Genomic DNA, 21,216 nt, shown 5'->3' on the forward strand with positions numbered 1-21,216 from the left:
AAAATGGTTGCACTACTTTTTTAAAAAACAAAGATGAAATCAGTAAACATCGATAAAAACTGTACATCCTTTGGGAGGTACTGTCCCCCAGCATTTGCCCCAAACTAGAAAAACATATGTTTCAGTACCTTTCATAAGTCCTGTGTCCATTGTAGCAAATGTATTTTAAACACTTTTTAGGAAAGCAACGCCCTTAACTGTACAAGGACCTTTATTCCTTTGTCAGGTGCATGCTGTAAATACAGAACAGTCACACAGTATATTTACTGCACAATCAGCAGAAGTTCCTTTGTGTAAGAACACTGAGTGGAATGCAGCTGCACCTGAAATAAGTCAACAATGTTCAATCTGCATCATATTGACATAGGGGGGTGTGCTGCGCCCTCGGGTACGGCAGCCGAGTCACATTCCGCACCACACAAATTAAAAACTAACAACTGGCCACAAAGCCGCCCGCTGGGAATGATACGGGGTCTCGTTTACTCTTGTAGTCACTGTATGCAGGATCCGTTCACATCCAGAGCCAGAGAGTTGGAACTACTAGAGTTAGATGCGTTGAGTAAGTCAGTCTGTGTGAGCTGTGGGATAGTGGGAGTTAGGGGAGGCTGGGCTGATGAAATTATCCGAATAGTAGGCAAAAGCAAAAAAATTAATAAAAAATAAAGCAATATCTGATTTACCAATGGACACATAACCTCCTTATGACATTAATCCAACCTTACCGTTGCTGGTACTTTGAATTAGAGAACATAATAAATAATACCACAGATTAGATGTCCCTTCCTTCTTGAGCAGAGTCTTCCACATGAGAATGTCCACAAGGAGTGTCTGAGGATCCCCGAGGAATCACACATCTTTCTCTTACTCCATCTCTCTCTGAATTTACTTCAGTTTAAATTCACTTTTATTAGTGTGACAAGAGCAGGGCATGATGGATAATGATTACATCACCATCGTTAACAGAACGATCACTTGCAGCGTTTGTTTCCTTTGCATGCGGTGTTTAATTAATGAATAAATGTGAACAAAACTGAAATAATAAAAATAATGAAAAAGCATAATGACAATTATAGCACAAACAAACATAAACAATAAAATTTATGGGCAGTGTGATCTCGCAGTCACCAATGCCACAGAGAACGATGGTACAGGCATCCACCGCTAAGGTGTAAAATTAAAATACTCCTGCCATTGCACTTGACCAAGGCAGAACTGGAGTTGGCCCTGGGGTGCTGCACTGTGGCTGCCCACCGCTCCTAAGTTGATAGGATGGGTTAGATGCCAAGGACAAATTACCCCACTGGATTCAATAAAGCATAACGGAACAAAATAACTGTGCTTTAGAATTTCTTCAAAAACCGAATGCCAAATCTCAATATTATTAAACCAGTTTTATTTTCATTTTAAGTATCCATTACAGTGTGTCTCACAGTACCTATCTTGCTACAGAAAATCAGGAAGGGGACAAGGGGTGCTGGGTAGGCAATTAAACTAACAGAGGTGATGGCAGACACACACCTTCAGAGGCTAGTATTGGCCCATCTGGCCACTAGAAATCAGACTCACACAACCAGGAAGAATGAGTGAGGGAAAACCCCTGGTCTTCTACACCAGCCCTGCCCTGCTCTTCGTCTTCTGTGGAGGCCAGTAGCGCTCGTTGCCTCCACACAGTGAGCCATGCGGAAGCGCCATCAAGCTTATCCGCCTAACTCAATCATCCCTCCACAAGATGAAAGAGAGACACACTGGATGAGTCACGATGACGAGAACGAGGGGCATTGTGTCGAGATGAGTGATGGATAACGAATGGGTAAAGATGAAACAGATGGCAGAGAAAGTACAGAGGAGGAACAGGGTGACCCATCTCGTAGAATGCACAGGCCTTTATCAGGATGGAGGAAGAGACAGAAGTCTTTGTGTGATTTTTGAGAAAGCTATGCAAATATTCGTTACAATTAAGCAGAGCTGCCAGGAGACATGAACACACGTAGACAGTAACTGACAGAGGCTGAACTTGCTCATGAGACAAATTTAACTATCTGGCAGCAATTTGTGCTCTGAAACTGACTTACACAAGTAGCAGAAATAATCAAAAAGACTTTTTAAGCACCATTAAAAACAAAGACAAAACTGCAGCCGAGCTCGTCGTCTGCAAAGCCGAGTGCTGAACTTACTCCCACTTTAAACCACAAGTACAGGACCCTCCAGGTCATTAGAAATGAGAACTGGACAGAGAATGGCCTCCTCCTTCCCCTAAAGCCCATGGGTATATGACCTATCTTGAAAAAACCATGGAAACCATGATAAAGTGCATTTGTGCCCTTTACATAAAACCATGACATTTGTCTTCTAAACTTTGTCATTTTAAGAATTTGTTTCCCCCTTGTAAAACATGATGGACGTGAGTATGTGATATAATGGACTCTCCCTCCCCTACAGCCAGAGCCGTCCCAAGATTTTTGGGTAAAATATAAATCAGGGGCCTCTCCCCCCTTATAAACCAATGCTGTTGCTGGGGCCATGTGTGAGAAGGCGGGGCCCTGGGCAAGAAGGCGGGGCTCTAGTTTCAGTGCCTGACCTGTCTAGTGGGAGGGACGGCTCTGCGTACAGCTGCTTGTGCGTGACTGACTCACCTGGCTTCAGCACATTGATGCCCAGCAGGTTGGAGGTGCGGTTGGTCACCTTGGTCCAGGTGCTGTCGTAGTTCCTCCTCCACAGCTGGGCGGTGCACTGGTAGGTCCCGGCGTCCCGGCGACCCGCCCGGTTCACCCTCAGCCTGAAGTTGCTGTTCGTGGGGGACTTGTCTATGGAGGCGCGCGTGCCCAGGCCCAGGAGGTGGTCCCCCCACTGCAGCGTCCCCTCCTGCGTCAGCGTCACCAGGTCCCGCGACTCGCCCCTGCCGCCCGCGTCCTCCGCGGGCTGAAAGTGCCAGGTGACCATCACCGGCACGCGCGCGTTGTAGCGCGGCTTCACGATGCACTGCAGGTCGAAGGAGTCGCCGTACGTCACGCTGGGCGTCCGCGACGAAGCCGCGACGAAGAAGGAGGATTCTGGGAAAAATGGGCGGGGCATGAGGGTCAGTGCGATCAGATATAACAGGACAAACAAGCAATGCAAAGCTAGGGTGTTAAAATGAGCATTACGCATTATTAGTATTAAACATTTGATCCCTCAACTACGCTCGTCATACCTCTCAACATATGTCCATGGAAAACAACAAAGCATTCTTTAACAGAAACTCTGATCTCTTCACAGTACTTATTTTGAACACAGCTGACTGCACTTTTTAAATAGCCAATGCATTGTGAAACAGCTCCACTGTTTATGCGGTCAGGGTGACCAATGAATCTTCACTGAAGAACAGTCATAAGGACTCCATGACCTCTTTGGCTCAATGAAGCGGTGCACAGAAGCTGTAAATTAAGTTGACTTTGAAGACCATGATGTATCTTCAGTCAAAGCACAAAGAACAGCCTCGACCTTACAGCAAATCTGCCCGTGACACACTGGAAATAAATGAAGCTCATAATCCAACAACTGCTATATAAAAAATAAAAAAAACAGGTAGCACTTCAACATGAACTTTTAAATAAGGGTTTTGGCACAAAACAGCCAGGCTCCACCTGACATTAATTTTGGTCGGGGCTGCCCTTACTTCAGAAGTCACAGCAATACAACTTGTTACATAACTGAGTGCTCAAACACTCAATTGCAGAGTGAGGCTAGCCAGAGGACTTTACGTGGTTTATTAGTCAGACTGAGCTCCCCACAGTCTCCTAATATGGTTGACACAAGAGGGAGAGAGTGAAGAGAAAAACAAGTTAATGACTGAATTGGACTCGCAGTGTCAGCGATTTACACAGAGGACCAGTTTTTGTCTTGTCGATTTTTTTTTGTTTAGATCTTTGTTTCCGAGTTGTTTCAACCTCGGAGGTAATTACACACCACTCTCAAAAAGAGCAGACTGACATTTTGACATTAATATGCTTTGGATCCTTAACCATCCGAAAACTTTCCCCGTCTCCTTGAAAAGCAGCAATTAAGCCTCGAGCATAAAAACTGTAAGTCATAAAGAAGCTGTCATTACGAGACAGGACTGCAGATGAGAAGGCCACAGCACAAATTCGGGCTGTCACTATAATGTTTAATTGCAAACTGTTATAGCACATGAATTACACAAATATTACCATTTCTGAATAGATGTAATGTAATATTATCATCATTGTCTCCACAACTGTGATTTAATATATCAATATATCTCTATCAAGCCTTGGCAAAATAGTCGAATAAACTAAATTAATGATCGTATTGGGGTTTGATACAGTGCAATTGTCTTAAATTAAAAAATGCTTGACAAATGACCACACAGCCCTATAAACAGTCAATAATTTTGCCATAAAGAACAAAAAAAGAGAAAAGCTGTAAGCATATTACAGTAAGACTGCCTGTTTAGTGGTAGTCTGCTTTATTTAAAAAAAAAAAATGGAAATCAGCATACAGGAGGTGTGATATATCAGAGAGAGAAAACAACAGGAGGATCTGAGGATTATTCCCAAAGTGAGATTGAGTGAGGTAGAACAGCAGAACGGAGGAAGATGAATTATTTGGCTGATATTGCCATTGAGGGGCTTGTTTTCACTGTTCTCATAACCACCTGCATAAGCTACGATTCCGCTGGACTTTTGTCACGTGCAGCACAATCTCCAAACATGTCTGTTTTTTGGTATTTCAGATCATTCCTTCATAATTAATTTTCTCTCAATCGCACGTGTCTGTCTCACCGTTCCCTCCACATTCTCCCTGTGCTGTTAGATGCCGGCAATCAACATTACACACCTGCGAGAAAAACACCACATTTGCTCATTAGAGAGTGAGCGTGACAGGGCCCAACGCATCACAGTGGGCTCAGAAGATGCTCTGCGATTAGGCCCCGCGTAAGCAAGCTGCCATCTGACTGGTTAACGAGAGCAGAACCAGACAGAATGATCGCTGGCCTTTAAGGGAGGAACAGAAGGCCACGGCACGAATACGGTGCTCTGTCCCCCTGTTAAACACCCCCCCAGCCCCACCCCCACCACCACCTCCTTGTCTGCCTGACTGCTTTTTTCACCGCTAGCTCCACCCACTCCACCTGCTCCACCCACATGCCACATTGACAGCCATGATTTTTGGGCCCTGCGCTTGGGTCGGTAACAGATTTTCCTCCCTTGCTTTTAACGCAGCAGTGGGGGAAAAATTATGCACAGAACAAAACAAAAAAACAAGAAAACAATCTGTCATAATATTGTGTTTTCATATAAACCAAACACAATAAACTAGGCTATTGGCATACAGAACATAGAGAGATATTTTAGCATTTTAAATACTTTGAAGCCTGATTCTGTGTTTGTTTCAGGATAAAAAAAACATTTGCTCATCTATTTTGTTCTCGGCACAAACATGAGAAATATGAATAATCTTTCTGCTAATTTTTCTATTATGAAATTACATCAGAATGAATGAAATAATTTCTAATTTCACTAAAAGTATGTGAACATTAGCAGAAGTTAATTTAAGAATACGTTCATTTATTTAAACCTTGTTAGACCACGTTCTCCCACTGGAAATAAAACTGGCCCTGAACCCCTGCAGGTAACCATAATTTCACACGCCCTGCGATATACAGAGAAAGTTTTTATACTGTTTTAAATTTAAATCTTCCCTTCGCTGAGAATCCTAGTTGATCTGAGGGGCTGTATGGGATTCGACTCTCCTGCCCCAGAGGATTATGGGAGCGCAGCATGCTGTCACTGTCCCAATGGCAACAGATTTCAGAACATTCCGTCTTTACTCAGAGTTTGACAGAAAAATATCTGACATTTTAGATTGACAGAGACCACAAATTATTCCTGCGTCTGCCATTGACAATCCATTGGTGCATCCATGTGTGCTCCTGCATGCTTTGGATACTTCTTGTGTTCAATAGAAAAACTCTTAAATTATTTTCAGTGTGCCTTTAAAAGGCTCTGTACACAGAGAACATGGTCCCAGGGAAAAGTGCAAACTAAACTTGTAATCATTAGAAATTCTAAAAAGTGTCTGTATTTGAACCAGATTTTTAATGAAGTGCTCCTGTCTCTTGACAGGCTTTTGTTAATTTCACATTGTGTAATATTAGTCAGAATATTTAGAATATTCAATTCATAAGGATTTAGTGCAGCACAGCAGGAGAAATGTGTGTTTGCCAGCAGTTTATTGGCAGATTGGTGCTATCTACTCTACAGTGTCACAAATCTTTCATGTCATCAAGTTATGCAAGGGAACAGTGCTTCCCTTCGTTTCACATGCGCTGGTGTTGGAGCTGAGCATGAGAAAGGTCTTTAGAAAGTATGTTAAATTCAGAGATCGACCTTGGATCTACCACATTTTCCCCTTCCAGTAGAAAGCACCACCTGGCTAATGACTCTACGCAGACACTCAGCTAAAGTTCCGGAGGAAGCAGAGCACTGCAGGCCATCTCACTTATGCAAAACATCTCAGGCAGAAGCATCACCTGGCTAATGCCTCTATACAGTCACTCAGCTGAAGTTCCGGAGGAAGCAGAGCACTGTAGGCCATCTCAGTTATGTGAAACATCACCTGGAAGAAGCATCACCTGGCTGATGCCTCAATGCAAACACTCATCTAAAGATGTGGAGAAGGTGTTGCGAAGCGAAAAAAGACAGGAATACTGCAAATGCATTCTCCATGTTTGCAGTTTGTGTTTTTTAAAATATAATATTAGCTCAATCATGAAAAGACCGTGAAATCCCATTACATCATCAACCATTGCTACTCACATATTCTGTAACTATAGCAACTGGTAGTAACTATAGTAATTACCCTGCAAGCAGTTCTGAAAAAGAAATGCAGAAGAGGAACAAAGGGGAATTGTACAGAACACATGGGCCAAGGCTGTTGATCACCTTGCAGAACTCCCCGGATCACACTGGAAAAAGAATTCCCACTCGGGAAGAAACGGCGAATTAATTAGCACGTTACCCGTGGCGTTTGCCAATCGGCCAGGCAAGAAAACACACTCAGCGCCACAACACATTGTGATCTCCATGCATCAGGAACATCAGATAAGAGAATAATGCGTCTATTTATGTCCGCGGCACCAACACTCTGCTTCTATCTGCATGAAGCTCCAGATGAATAGCTACAGCTAGCAGGGAATAGGAGGAGGCTACACATGCACACAACTGTACACACTGAGAATGTGCATACACACGAACGCACACACTCAGGCACACCCATCTGCACACACGCACACACATACATACGCCACACACACACATCTACACACACACACACACATACACCACGCACACACATCTACACACACATGTGCACAGACACACACACACACATGCGCACAGGCACACAAGTACACACACACACACACATCTACACACACGCACGCATATACATACGCCACGCACACACATCTACACACACGTGCACAGACACACACACATGCACACGTACACAAGCGCACACACACAAGTGCACATACACACATCTACATACACATCTACATACACACACACACGCACACACACACACAAACACACACAGGCATGCCATGCAAACACACATCAACACACACACCCACACGCACGTGCGCACAGACGCACATGCACATACACGCCCCCACTCAGAAAGTCACACACTTTTTAACTTCCTGATGATTTATGCTAAACGCACAGGTTTCTGCTGAAGAGAGAGAACCTGAAGCATCTTCAGGTTGCACACATTTGCATCTGACTCCCGTTAACCAAACACCGTGCGACGAAACGCCATTGGCTGACACTTTATTCGCATATTTTTTTTCCCTGGGTGTGAAGCAGAACTAAAAACGATCCCGTAACTCGCTGAAGAGAATTCACACCGACGCAGAGCAGATGCCGCACCACACACACAATGAGACGCAAGCGCACGAACGCCGGGCGCGGTCGCAGCACACGTCAGGCGCTGAACACAGGTGTGTTAATGACCACTGAGCACCAGGACTGAGATTCACGCACATTTTTAATAAGGCGTCAAAATGACCCCCGTCATCCCAGCTCACGCTTACCGACTGCTTTGACGTTGACCGAATTGACCGCGGTCGTCTCCCCGATGCTCTCCCAGGTGGTGCCGTCCGGCGCCGGGACCCACTCGGTGACGGTGCACCGGTACTGCCCCGCGTCGCCGGGCAGGGCGTTGTACACGGACAGCGCGAAGGTGTCGGTCCGGACGCGGTCCAGGCAGATCTCCCCGTACGCGCTCCGCTCGCGGTACGAGGGGCCCGGCCTCACCGTCCCCTCCCGGTCCGCGGCGGCCAGGTCCTGCGGCGGGGCGTCGCCCGGTCCGTCCGTCCACTGCCACAGGACGGACAGGCTGCTCGCCGTCTCCATGGCGCCCCGCACGGAACAGACCAGCTGGATGGGGTCACCCTCCAGGACCTCCGTGGAGTTGGCGGACAGCGACACGGTGATGTTGCTCCCTAAGAAGAAGGGTAGAGGTTACCATAGATACCAGGGGGGGCAGCACACTTATTACAATAATTAACGCATAAGGACAAGGATGTTTTCACTTAGAGAGGAATTAAATGGAGACAGAAGAACGAAAGGAGGACGACAGGTAGGTAGGAAAGAAAGAGGCTAGGAGGTATAACTGAGAAGTTACAGTGATTAAAGAAAAATATAATTCACTCCTGGATTTGCTGTGAGCCTGTGATAAAAATGAAGGAAAATTACCAATGAATACACACCAGGGATCCAAATGTGGGCGGGAGCTAACAGCCATATATTACTTACAAATAGGCAAAGATTTGGAACTGCACTTAAGGTGGAACCTTCGATTGAAACTTAATTGACCGATGGGATTGATTTTGGGAAATCTCCAGCTGCAATACAGTTCCAGGATGATAGCTTAAAAAAGGAAATACAACAACAACAACGGTAAATGGGCCAAATGGTTAAGAGGACGAAGGACTTATGTGACCTCTGCCATTTTTAACATCTCCGCACTTAAACAAAATACGAACTTATGCTGAGAGGCAAAGCTCTCAGTCTCAAATGAACTATTATGTCTGCAAATCGGTATGCAGCCAGCTATATTACATCCTTTCCTATCATTTATGTTATTGACTTAAATATGCTATACTTACAAAGCTTAATCTTGCGTTTTAGCCAATTACACGCAGTAGATGCACAGTATATTAAGTAAAACTGCTGAGGTTAAGTGCCTTTGTAAAGAGCACAGCACCTGAATCTCGCCCATACTTTCAGTCTGAAGCCTTCTGTCTAGATGCCCAGTTCCCAAACCACTCTACTGCTCTGCTGATTGTTCTGTATTGTGTATTCCACGGAGAGCACAGAAGAATCCTCGACCATCCACAAAGGGAAACCTTATTTATTTTATTCCAATGCAAATGAATACAGGAGTGCTTTCCCATCACCGTTAGCAGTCAGATTACGATAAGCCATCTTGCCATGAGGCCCATCAGCGCACAGAGTGGAATCCTTCCAGATCTCCATTTGAAGTTTGTGTTTGCATCTCTTTCTTCTGTTGGCAGTCCCTCCCCACTGCTTCGGTGGAGGGGACAGAGAGGACCCTGGGTAATTGGCATAGACAAGCAGCTGGAGAAAGAGTGAGAGGAGTCTCCAAAATTCTCCTTGTGCCAGAAAACATGGCGCCTGTTTACAAACCCACGGCTGCAATTACAATCTACAAGTGCACACTAGGGGCGGGCACAGCGTACTCCAACAACCGCTCAAACATGAAAAGGCTCAGTGTGATTGCTCGAAATATTATGCTAATTAAATAGGCCAGCAAATGAAAATAATTCTGCTTGAATTAAGCATTCACTTTAAAAACACGCCGTCTTGCATTATAGCTTTAATAATAGGAGATGCTTCCGGAACTTCCCTAGCGGGTGGCATCACACGCGTGGCTGAAAGAAGCACTGTAACTTGATGAAATAACGAAGGTAGAATTGCAATACTGTTAGCTCCAGTAGGAGTGGGGAGAAGAATGCATCTCAGATATGACTGAGCTTCACGTCTATGTTTCCCCATGGTGTGTTTTTTCATGTCTCATATTCCATTCTTCCATACTTCACTGAAACCTCAGAGAAGCACTGACGGAGAGAGTCCCTCACTTAAAATACAACAACAACAACAATAACAAAACTGACAGAAAAAGAAAAGAGCATTCGGTATGACTATAATCATTGAACTAATAATTTATTTTTAAATTTAATAAATAGTTCAATAAAAATTGAATTAAAAACGATAAAAATAAATTCAGGCCCAGAGGGGTGATTCTCAGCACACACGGTGGGGGGCAGAGGTCTGGCAGGGGGGTGGAGGTGGGGGGGTGGGGGGGAGGGGTTGGCGGATGGCGAGTTTGCGGATCAGTGGTGCGTAGCTGAGGGGGATTTCTCTAAGGAGCGGTTGTGTCTCTTCCCGTATGTTGATTATCTCGCCTCCTAACCGCGATCCCGCTCTGTGACCCCCTCCCTCGCTGTGCCCCAAAGCGCTGGAGCAGCATCCGTTATTCCAGGCCGGGGATTCACACAGACAGCCCTGCTACAGGGCCAGGGTCAGCCCCTCCACCCCATCATGTCCGTTCATTTTCAACAGAATACCGAAGTGCACCAGGGGCGCCATATGGGGTTAGGAAGATTCCAAGGGCCCCTGACAGGGGCCCCAAAAAATATTTGAGCCTAGGATTTTCTGGGGTGGTGGGACCCAATATAAGGTCTTTTCATGGGGCCCAAAATTCCTGGTGGCACCCCCGTATGCAACCACTCTATGAGGAGGATTCAGAGTACATTGCTAAGCTGTAGACAGTGAAATGGCACTAAATGATTCTACATAGTGATTTTGCATTGTCCCATTAATCTGCAGTCATTCATTTATTCAATGATTTCATGTCAAGTTCTGGCTGGGGAATTTTTCATTTTGATGGACTTACAGTATACAATGGCAGTGGTTTTGTTCAGAAAACACTAACAGCACAAAAGGGTGTCTTTGAACATGGAGGAAACAGTAGCACTAAATCTGTCCACAGGCAACTAAGGAGATACTGTTCCACATTATTCACGTACCAACACTCATATCCTCTTACCTTTCTCATGCATTAAACATTATTCATTTAAACAGCTTGGGTTTGCTCCTAATTCATTTGAGCAATTTCAGGTTAAACCATTTGCTTATGTTCTCAACATCAGTGGAGTAGCTGCAGTTTGACATAACAGACACTGCGCTAACAAGTAAATTGCCTCAGCTATAATTCTATCCACAGACAATATACTGAACGAGTCTCTACTTTTATCACTAAAAAGGTGCAGTGTATGAAGTCAGCTGTCATCTATAGTGCAAACAGGAAGCTGTGCTCTCACTCATAGGACCAATAGAAAAATATTTCCCTCTGTCATACAAATATATGGAAACTCAGGAAGACTACAGTGGTAAATGGACTGCATTTATATAGCGCTTTTATCCAAAGCGCTTTACAATTGATGCCTCGCATTCACCAGAGCAATTAGGGGTCAGGTGTCTTGCTCAGGGACACTTCGACATGCCCAGGGCGGGGGATCGAACCGGCAACCCTCCGACTGCCAGACAACCGCTGTTACCTCCTGAGCTATGTCGCCCCATACAGTAAGATTAGTTACTCACTAAAGGGGACATGGGGAAGTCGTTTTACTCACTTAAGGGCTGGACAGAGATCTGGACGTTGCGGGACCTCTTGCTCCTGTCGATGAAGTCCCCGGAGGGCATCTTCTCCCTCTCGGTGACCCTGCAGATGTACTTGCCCGTGTCCTCCGGGCGCAGCCAGCGCAGCTTGAGCAGGTGCACGGCGGGGCTCTCCTTGCGCACGGTCAGCTGACCCGCGGCCTCGCGGCGCGCGTACTCCCCGCTCAGCACGGGCACGGCGCTGGGGCCCACCACCGCCACGGGCGAGCTGCTGAACACCCAGGACACGGAGAAGTAGCGGTCCTGGACGCTCTGCGCGTCGATGGAGCAGCGCAGCTCCAGGCTCTCCCCGGCCGCGTAGGCCCGGCGCTCCGTGCTCACCTGGATGCTGAAGTCCCGGTCTGAGGGGAGGGAAGCACAGGCGCCGACACTCAGACACTCCGCACTGAAGAAGCACACTCAAGGCCACAAATGCATCGTGAAGCAGAGCAGCGCTACAGTTTTGTACCAGGGAAATATTTCAAAGCGGGGCTGAGGTGTGTCCAGTTCCCACCGTAATTTGGGATGTCTAGTTATCTGCAACTGCAGTTACTTTCATGTGTGAACCCCACTGCTGATTGGCCAGACTGTAAGATATCTGCTGTACTCCTTCAAAACATGTGGTGTCTCCAGCTGGTTCTTCCCAAACCGGAGACCTCAGCTAAACTTGCATAGAGTAGAGTCGGAGGATGACCTTTCATACACAGCTTTGACATGCAGTCCACGGGCGCCTGATCGACTAGTTATGAGTTGCTGGAGAGCAACGAACGCAGACCCATAAACGCCAGAACCCTCCTGTACCCTGGGCAAGGCAATCGCCAATTCAGCATTGCCCTATGGCGCAACCAGCCACAGTTCGGCACTGGCACGGTCAGGATTTGATCAGAGACCGCGGGGTAGAAACGCATTCTTCCCCACAGACACTCTGCAATACGAAAACATCAATTACATATTACCGTCTGCACTTTCAGAGATAGCAGGACTTGCACTGTAACATCCCTCTAAGAGACATCAAGGGAACAAAAATAAACACATACAGGCTACATTTATCAATATTATTGAACCAGATGAGATAAGAGGAACAGCAACCAGATTCCTACAGCACAGATGCATCTTAGTTCAATCTGCGCTTATCTGTGCTTTCATATAAATCTCAGACTTTTCAAACTACCAGTGAAAAAAAGTGTTATCCACACATGCACAAGATAATCACTTAATAATATAAACAGTATTTAAATGAACGGTATATTTGGCAACTGAGAAAACACTCATACGCACTGTCAAAACGAACAAATTGGACAAGCACATTTTTTTCACTCATGGTGGATCATGGAAATTTCACCCCTGCACTGTAATATGTTACTGAGAGGTGTTAAGAAAAGGTGTTAGGAAAATTATTTTTGATCGGCTTGTTCAGCCTGGGCTGTCAGACAAAAGCGGCATTTGCACAGTTCATTTCTATATAGTACACCTTATGTTCTCTGTACAAACAGTGCGTGACTATTTCACCATATGCCTTTCCTTTAATAATACCTTAAGGCAGCAATTATAAAAGGCTTCCACATTTTCTGATAACATGCTAAGCTGTGAAGCCCAAAGCTCTTCAGTGTGTACACAGAGAATTTATAGAACAGACTACATTATATGTTCGCATTATACTATTTATGTTATATGCTGGATGAACTTGCACAACAGCTAAATTAACGGAGCATCAGTAATGTGGTATCATGCATGTGGTGCCATCTTGCAAAAGCACAGTCAGCAGTTTACTGTCTTGCAGTTTTATTAGCAGTTGGACTGGGAGTTGTACTATATTGGCAGTTGGAATTTGAGTTGTATCTTATTAGCGGTTGTGCTTGGAGTTGTATTGTCTTACGGTGGCATTAGCAGTTGGACTGGCGTTCAAACCTGACCAACTCTGGGAACCATTAGGTCTTTCGCCCAGAATGTCCAGTTTTTCAATTATTCAGACTGGTCTGGTTTGTGGTCCCGACTGGACAATGTAGTGTCTGGCCCGAGTATTTACTGGTAGTTTGTAATGAATTAGCATATGAAAGACTCCCTGGGCTGCCATTGGTTCCAAGGGGGACTCCCCCCTGTACGACAGCTCTCGACCTGCCGGCTGTACAGTTTGTCCGATTTGTAAATCTGGCAACCCTAGGGACCATGTGTATCTTGGCTGGTGTCTGTGAGAGTGGCCAGCAAATGCGCCCCCTGGAGGGAAGTCTGGTACATGACAGCGGCAGGACTCAGTGTCTGAAATGCAGTTTTATGCCAAGCAGAGAGGAGAGGAAGTGACCGTTATGAGGCCTTTTCTTGAGCCTTTTTTTGTGTGAGCTCATACCCCTCTGGTGTCAGGACAACGCCTCAGTGCAGAGCTGGAGAGGTGACAGGTATTAACAGCATAATGAAGCATATATAGGTAGGGCTCAAATTTCAGGGGTTGAAAAGGTCTTAGCCCTTTTCCTTTAGACTAAAGGCTCTCATCCGACACCTTACAAATGAAACACGCTGCTTCCAGTTCATGGACTCAGTTCCATCTCAATCCAAGTGATATTCACTGGTTCCAATGTCACAGCATGACTCCGGGTTACTGCATACAAAAAAATCTTCTTCTTTTAATCCCGCAGTTGTCAGTGCAAGTTGAGGTGGAAACCAGATCCAAGATGTTGTCATTTCAGTCCCTGCATGACATAGCACTGACACTCTGAATGAAGAGGAGGGTATACACTGATAGATAGACAGATACAAGGCAGGTAAGATAGAGCAGGGCCAGAGAGGAAAATAGAGGGTAAGAGAAGAATGGAGGGGTGTACAGTAAAACTACACTACCCATAAAACCACAGCTATGTACTCCAGTCTGGCTTATTATACAGGGATATGTGAGGCCTTCCTGATGCCTCTTATTAAACCTTGAAAGCAGGGTTGCCCAACACTATTCCCAGAGATCTACCATCCTGCTGGTTTTCACTCCAACCATAACAAAGGGCACTTCATTCAACAGCTAGAGATCTCACTGAAGAGCTAATTAGTAGAATGAGGTGTGCCAAATTAGGGTTGAAATGAAAACCTACAGGATGGAAGATCTCCTGGAACAGGACTGAGCAGCCATGCTCCAAGGTGTAAGCTGTACCTGTATGCGATTAGAATTATTTGAATTGAACTGAACAATCCAACGCTGTAACAATCACTACTGTTCACTGAAAAAAATGGGGTTTTAGAACACCTTGAATCTTGAAAAAAAACTGCTTTTCAAAGGGTTAAAATAAACATATTGAGGTCTAGAGAAGGACTCTGATATGAACTAAAAACAGACTGGGCCTTTGTCAGATTCACAGACTCCTGAAACTTAGTTTTTTTTAATGTCATCAAACAACAAGACAGCAGTGAATAAGAGTTTTACAGTTCTGCTGCCAAAACAACATTTTGGAGAGACAAATGGTCGGAGCGTCAGGGATTGCCTCAATAAAAAGAACAATACGCACCTTTCAAAAAGCTAATTGCACACAAATCTATCAATAATTCAGCGCTAGTTCTCTCCCATTAAGAGATTTGCAACAGCTGCGCCTATTCCATTCTTTCATTTAAAAATAAATGAACAAGAAGTCTATTTTGCATGGAGTCAATTTCCTCCACCGTCCCCCACTGCATTGTAACTACAGATCGTTATTCACCGCAGAGTTCCCTTTACGACGGGCTCACGGGGAAGGAGACAACAAGGCTCCGGGTTTCGAGTCGCACGCGCCCAGGAGATACCGCCCCCCCCCCCCATCCTGAAACAGGATGACTGAAAAAAAAGGGTTCAGGAGGGCACGCGTCACTCACTCTGGAGAGGGTCGGCGGATTTCGCGCACTTCGGCGACCATAATGACTCCATTCTTCAGACCCCGCCTCCCCTCTCTCTCCGGCGAGCGGCACCCCCACACTCAAGCACAATGGCGGCGCTTGTCGAAGCGAGGGATCGGTGCGCGTGATCCGCGACGCGGTTAATGCGCCGGGCAGAAGAGGGACGCGACGCCTCGGAGCTAATTGGAACGTGACGCAGATGCGGAATCAGAGGGCGAGAGTGCGACTGGGTTCAGGCGTCCATTTTTCACCCACATTTTTGTCCTTTTTTTTTTTTTTTTGACAGCAAAAAAGGGTCCCGTGGGAAGGAATTCATTTTGAGTGCGAAGGGGCAGTCTTCTCCTTGTCCTTTCTCAATGACAGCGCTGTATAATGTGACTTGAGCGAGCTCATGGATAGGCCGTTAACTCTTCGGTCAATCCTGAGGAGCAACTCCATTAATTTAATTTATCGTTTAAAATTTCCCATCTCCGTCCTCATGCCCGCACGCATTCCAGTAATGTCTGAGAGGGCTTTCAGACGCTGTCAATCACAAGCCTTATAGCAGTTCCACCCACGTCAGTTGCCTAAAAACTTGTGGCAAGTTCTGCTGACTGAGGACATATGACTAATGGAAACAGACTGTCCAGCTGGTTCAACAGCCTTTTAGATGGGTTATTCACCGTTGTCCTGGGGAAGGGTGTATGCACAAAATTGAGCAAAAATCTTACAAATGTCATAACAGGGGTAGAGAACCTGCATCTTCCCTGCTTGGCACTTCATATTACTGAAACCAACCAGAGTAATGGGCATAAAAAGTGTTCATCAAAAGTCCTGAGTCAATGCCCTAAACACTCAAACAAATTGCCGAAGGGCATCTGCAGTCTTCCACATCCACGTCTTCCACATCCTGTTAGTAGACAGTATACATAAATGTGCGCTAAGAAACTGAATACAGCTTTAACATGTTTGTGTCATTTGAAGAATAGAGACCTCATCAGGTCAAGTGTCTTGTTTTATTTAAAGGTCTTGAAATCTTGAAAGCCACAAGCCTCCTGGAAACTCTCAAGAATGGGGTAACAAAGGTCACTGATGAAATGATGAAAATGAAGGTTAAAGGATCAATGCTCTTAACATCTACTAGTGATGATAGGAAACCATTAATCACACATCACAGCCTGTTCGTTTCTTTGTTATTTTGTCCCTGGCTGTGAAGCCACTTGTACCCTTCACTTCACATGATCCTATTTTAACATGACACAATTATAAAAGCAATACTCTTTCAATTTTGTGAGGCGCCCGTCTCCCGAACCTACCTGTGGGCTGCACTTTGACCGAGGTCTTCTCCGACTGCTTGCGGGTCATGGCGTACCAGGACCGGTCGGGGTCCTGGATCCACTCGGCGGCCTCGCAGTAGATCAGGCCCTGGTCGGCCGGCTGCAGCCTGTAAATGGTCAGCTTGTAGGTGGCGCTGCTGGTCTTGTCCAGGCGGACGTCGCCCGTGTTGAAGCGCTGCTTGTAGGGCCCGCCCGCGCGCAGCACGAAGTCCCGGGACAGGGTGACCAGGTCCTGGGGCGGGGCGCTCTGGTTGGGGGAGCGCAGGTACCAGCCCACGGAGAGGTGCGTGTGCTGGGGGGTCTGTCTGGAGACCTCGCAGGCCAGCTGGAGCGTGTCCCCCTCCACTTTGCTCAGGGTCTGTCCCACGGAGGTGACGCTCAGGGTGTCCGGAATCACTGCAGAAAGACACAGAGGAAGGGTGTTAGCGCTCTCATAACACCCCAAAAGCAGACTCAGAATGCAAAGGAAAAATACACACACACACACACACACACAGAGGCACATGCACGCACACACACAGAGGCATGCGCACACACGCAAACACGCATACACACACACACACACACACAGGCACGCGCACGCACACACACAGAGGCATGCGCACACAAGCAAACACGCATACACACACACAGAAGCATGCGCACACACGCAAACACGCATACACACACACACACACACAGAGGCACATGCACGCACACATACAGAGGCATGCACACACACGCAAACACGCATACATATACGCACGCACACGCACACACACAGAGGCATGCGCACACACGCAAACACGCATACACACACACACACACACAGAGGCACGCGCACGCACACACACAGAGGCATGCACACACACGCAAACACGCATACACACACACACGCACACTACTAACAAAATATGAACATTCTCCCAAAAAGGCTGCTTTGTTCTGATAAACTCACGGGTCCTATAAACTCGCAACCAAGGATACAATTACTGCAACACACAGGATAAACATAACACACCCTTCACACATAACGCACATAATGTGAAAAACGAGCACAACAAAAGCTCCCCCCCCGCCCCTGCCCCCTCCCCCCCCATGTTCAGCAACACAAACATAATAAATAAATGATTGTACATTTTTTCCATTATGCACAAATCCCATAACGTCACATGTCTGCGATCTTATATGCTGAGGAGACCTAAACTGCAATTACTGAACATCCCCGGAGGACAGAACTCCCCTCCTCTCTCCCTCCTTCCGACGAACAGGAGGAGCGGGCCCGTCGCTGGAGCGGTGCCAGAGCAACATCTGCCCAGACGGGGACGCACGCGTGCAGGTGCTCGACGGCATCCAGCCAGGGCGGCGCGGGCACCGTGACATCAGCTCAAAACCAGACACGCATGACATCACTCCGCCGTCACGTGACCGGCCGTCGGATTTGTCCTCGTGCGCGCGGGATGGGGGGGGGCGCGTACAAAACACCGACCCACGCACCGCGACGCGTGATCGGAGAAGACATTTCACGCCTGCCGACTGGCTCTAATCGCGGACAACGCCGCGATTCCAGCGTGAGCAACGTTGATTAGTCACGGGCCGCAAGGCGCGCCGCGACTCTGATTCACCGCGTCTGGAGACGTTAGGAACGTGACATCTACGCATCAGATTCGTGCCCAGATCTGGCAGGAGCGTTCGGCAGCGTCGGACCAAAATAGCCCAACGATAATCATTCCTGGAGTCGGAAGGCACTTCTTTTGATTTAACATATCTTAAACGAACGCAGAGATGAAAAGCAGTTTTTAACAGATCACAAAAAAAAAAGAAGAACAGAGCAACGCCAAGAAAAGTATGGCTGAGACGACAAGGGCTTGTTGAGAAAACAAGAGGTGGAACGCTGCAGAAGTCTCCATAAATAGAGACAGACCCGCGAAACGAGTCATCAGGCAGGCTTATTCCGAACGCTAAAAAAATGTGACATTTCCATCACACCTCCGCACTATTTTTATACATTCCTCAGCACAGGAGTTTGACTGCAGCTTAGTCTTACTTTCAGTCTGCATACTTCTCGTCACAGAAATCGAGACCCTGTTTTGAATACATCAGCCGCTGTCTATCCAGAGGTCATTTTCTGTGAGAGAAATGGTACACAGCATTTCTTTGATTAACTTGGAAATCTCTCATGGTAAATATAGTTTCTGGTGTCTCAAGATATGGAGGGATGGACAAACAATGAGACAGACATGCTACGTTAACCATCAGAGCAGAAGTGATGGACCCTGACGGCTTGTAAACCATGGACCATGACTGCAAGACTACATTAGTCCCTTGTGACCTGCAAACTCCTGGCCTCCTGATTCTGACACCACGCGCTTGCACATGCATTAGTTCATCTGCCCGTCTGCTGGTGGGAAGACAACCAACGCCTTTGTTTTCTGTCAGGGAATCCCCTTTTTAAGTGCCTTTAGACTTTTGACCCTGGCGAATCAATGATAAAATCTCACTGTAAGTGGCAAACAGGGGATCTGCACGATGGAAGGAAAGGTCAAGTAGGATTGCTGCATGTCAGCTGCTGTTGGAATCATCACCTGCAGTTGAGTGGAGACACTAAAGACCAAGATGGGATTTTGAAGGCATGGCCTTGTGAAGCTGTTTTTGGGGAGTAAGATTACCCTGAACAACCCTCTTACTGGGACCGTGGATTAAGTCTTTTTGAAGTGTGTGTGTGTGATTGCAGTGAGTGCGGGAGCTGAATTATTCATCCACTTGTGTGTTTGCGGCCCAGAACAGAGAAAGGGGGAGGCTCGCAGGCATCAGATGATGTGGGGTTGGGGTGGGGTGGGGGGGGGGGGGCAACGTTTAGCGGTCGGACAGTGCTGTGAGTTTTAACAAGCCTGAGGTGCGGGGGGGGGGGGGGGGGGGGGAGTGGGAGGGAGAGTGAGAGCACAGACCAAAAAAAACAAAACAAAAGGGAAAGAAAGAGAGAGAAGACAGAGACCCAAAGAAAGAAAAGAAGTGGGAGAAAGAGAAAGTGAGAGAGAGAGGGACACAGCAGAATAAAGCAGAAAGAGCTATATCTAACAGCAGACCCCTGCGGAGAAATTTAGAACGCCTGAGGTACTGGCAGACAGCTAATGAATTGAGAGAAAGAGAGAGCAAAGACTATAAGGAGAGAGCAAGAGGGAGCGAGCCCAGTTCAGTAGCGAATAGGTCTCTGCTGTGAGTTTTAATAAGGCGCTCCAACTGTCACTCAGTGATAAACTGGGTTAAGAGTGGTGAAGTGTGGCGTGCTTTTACCTTTATCTTCCGATCAGTCCTATTAACCTTTTAACACATGAGATCAGCAATATGTGATTTGAATGTTCTTAACTGAACACTGCAATGCTGATGTCACAATCACTACTGGTAATTGAAAGCAATGGAGTTCTAGAACACTAGACTCAATGCCAGGCCTGTAGGTTTTCCAAAAAAATTCCCAAAAAAAAACCTACAGCCCAAAGGGTTAAGTATCAGAGATGAGGGGAGCCCAGACTGATCACCTCAGGAGAACAAGGAGCCACTGAGACACATAACTACACAGCTGCCCCTTTTTACACTGAACCTCAGCCAGAGGCAGGAAAGAAAAGAAAAAAAACACACAAACTAGGAACCACAAACCAGAAACACTGAGTTTATGCTGAGTTGCTTTTGCCTTTCAGAGAAACGCTTCTGGCTGCTCCCTCCCACCACCTGGTGTGACCATGCAGGGGGGGCCTAAAGGTACCCCATCTCTTCAGCAAGCTGGTGGATGGTAGAGAATGGAAAAAAGCAAATAGCCGGAGAAATGCTTGCCTCATGTTTGCAGGAAGCCTTTATCTTTGATCTGTCCTCACAACAGCAGGTGAAAAATGTTCTTCAAGCCTCCTGTAGACGGTCGGTTATGCCCACTGCTTTCTATGGACCACCCTCTGTCGAACCCCAATGCCACACGGAGTTGAAAAGAACGCCAGAGAGACAGGGTTCTTTTTAAAACAGCAAATTAGTACTTCTATTTCTAATTGAATCTCTCTCTCTCCCTCTCGCTCTCATACACACACACACCATGTGTGTGTGTGTAGATGATTCATTATCACTTCAATACCTCCACACAAAAAACAAAGGGCTGCAAGGGTATTTGCCGTTGCATAGCAAGGTTCTCTCAGTTTACGGCAACATATGAATGCTGCTAAAACGTTATGCCCATGTAGGCCTATGTTAAGATCAGGCATCAGCCCGTAATTCACACGGTGTGCTGGTGCTGCTAGAGGTACTCAGGATAAAACATGGATTACAGGGTAGATCATGACTCC

The 21,216-nt window shown here is 46.5% G+C and overlaps 1 protein-coding gene across 1 annotated transcript in view; it reads right to left on the minus strand.

Annotated features, from left to right (window-relative positions):
- The window catches only part of igsf3 (immunoglobulin superfamily, member 3), a 115,614-nt gene that overhangs the window by 17,333 nt on the left and 77,065 nt on the right, over window positions 1-21,216 (minus strand). The window contains exons 4-7 of the mRNA XM_035394465.1: window positions 16,892-17,308; window positions 11,726-12,112; window positions 8,099-8,509; window positions 2,634-3,050 (exon numbers count right to left, since the gene is read on the minus strand). Of these exons, the coding sequence (XP_035250356.1) occupies window positions 2,634-3,050; window positions 8,099-8,509; window positions 11,726-12,112; window positions 16,892-17,308 (1,632 nt within the window). The remainder of the gene's footprint in view (window positions 1-2,633; window positions 3,051-8,098; window positions 8,510-11,725; window positions 12,113-16,891; window positions 17,309-21,216) is intronic.

Source organism: Anguilla anguilla, chromosome 15 (genome assembly GCF_013347855.1).
Source record: "Anguilla anguilla isolate fAngAng1 chromosome 15, fAngAng1.pri, whole genome shotgun sequence".
Lineage (NCBI taxonomy): Eukaryota > Metazoa > Chordata > Actinopteri > Anguilliformes > Anguillidae > Anguilla > Anguilla anguilla.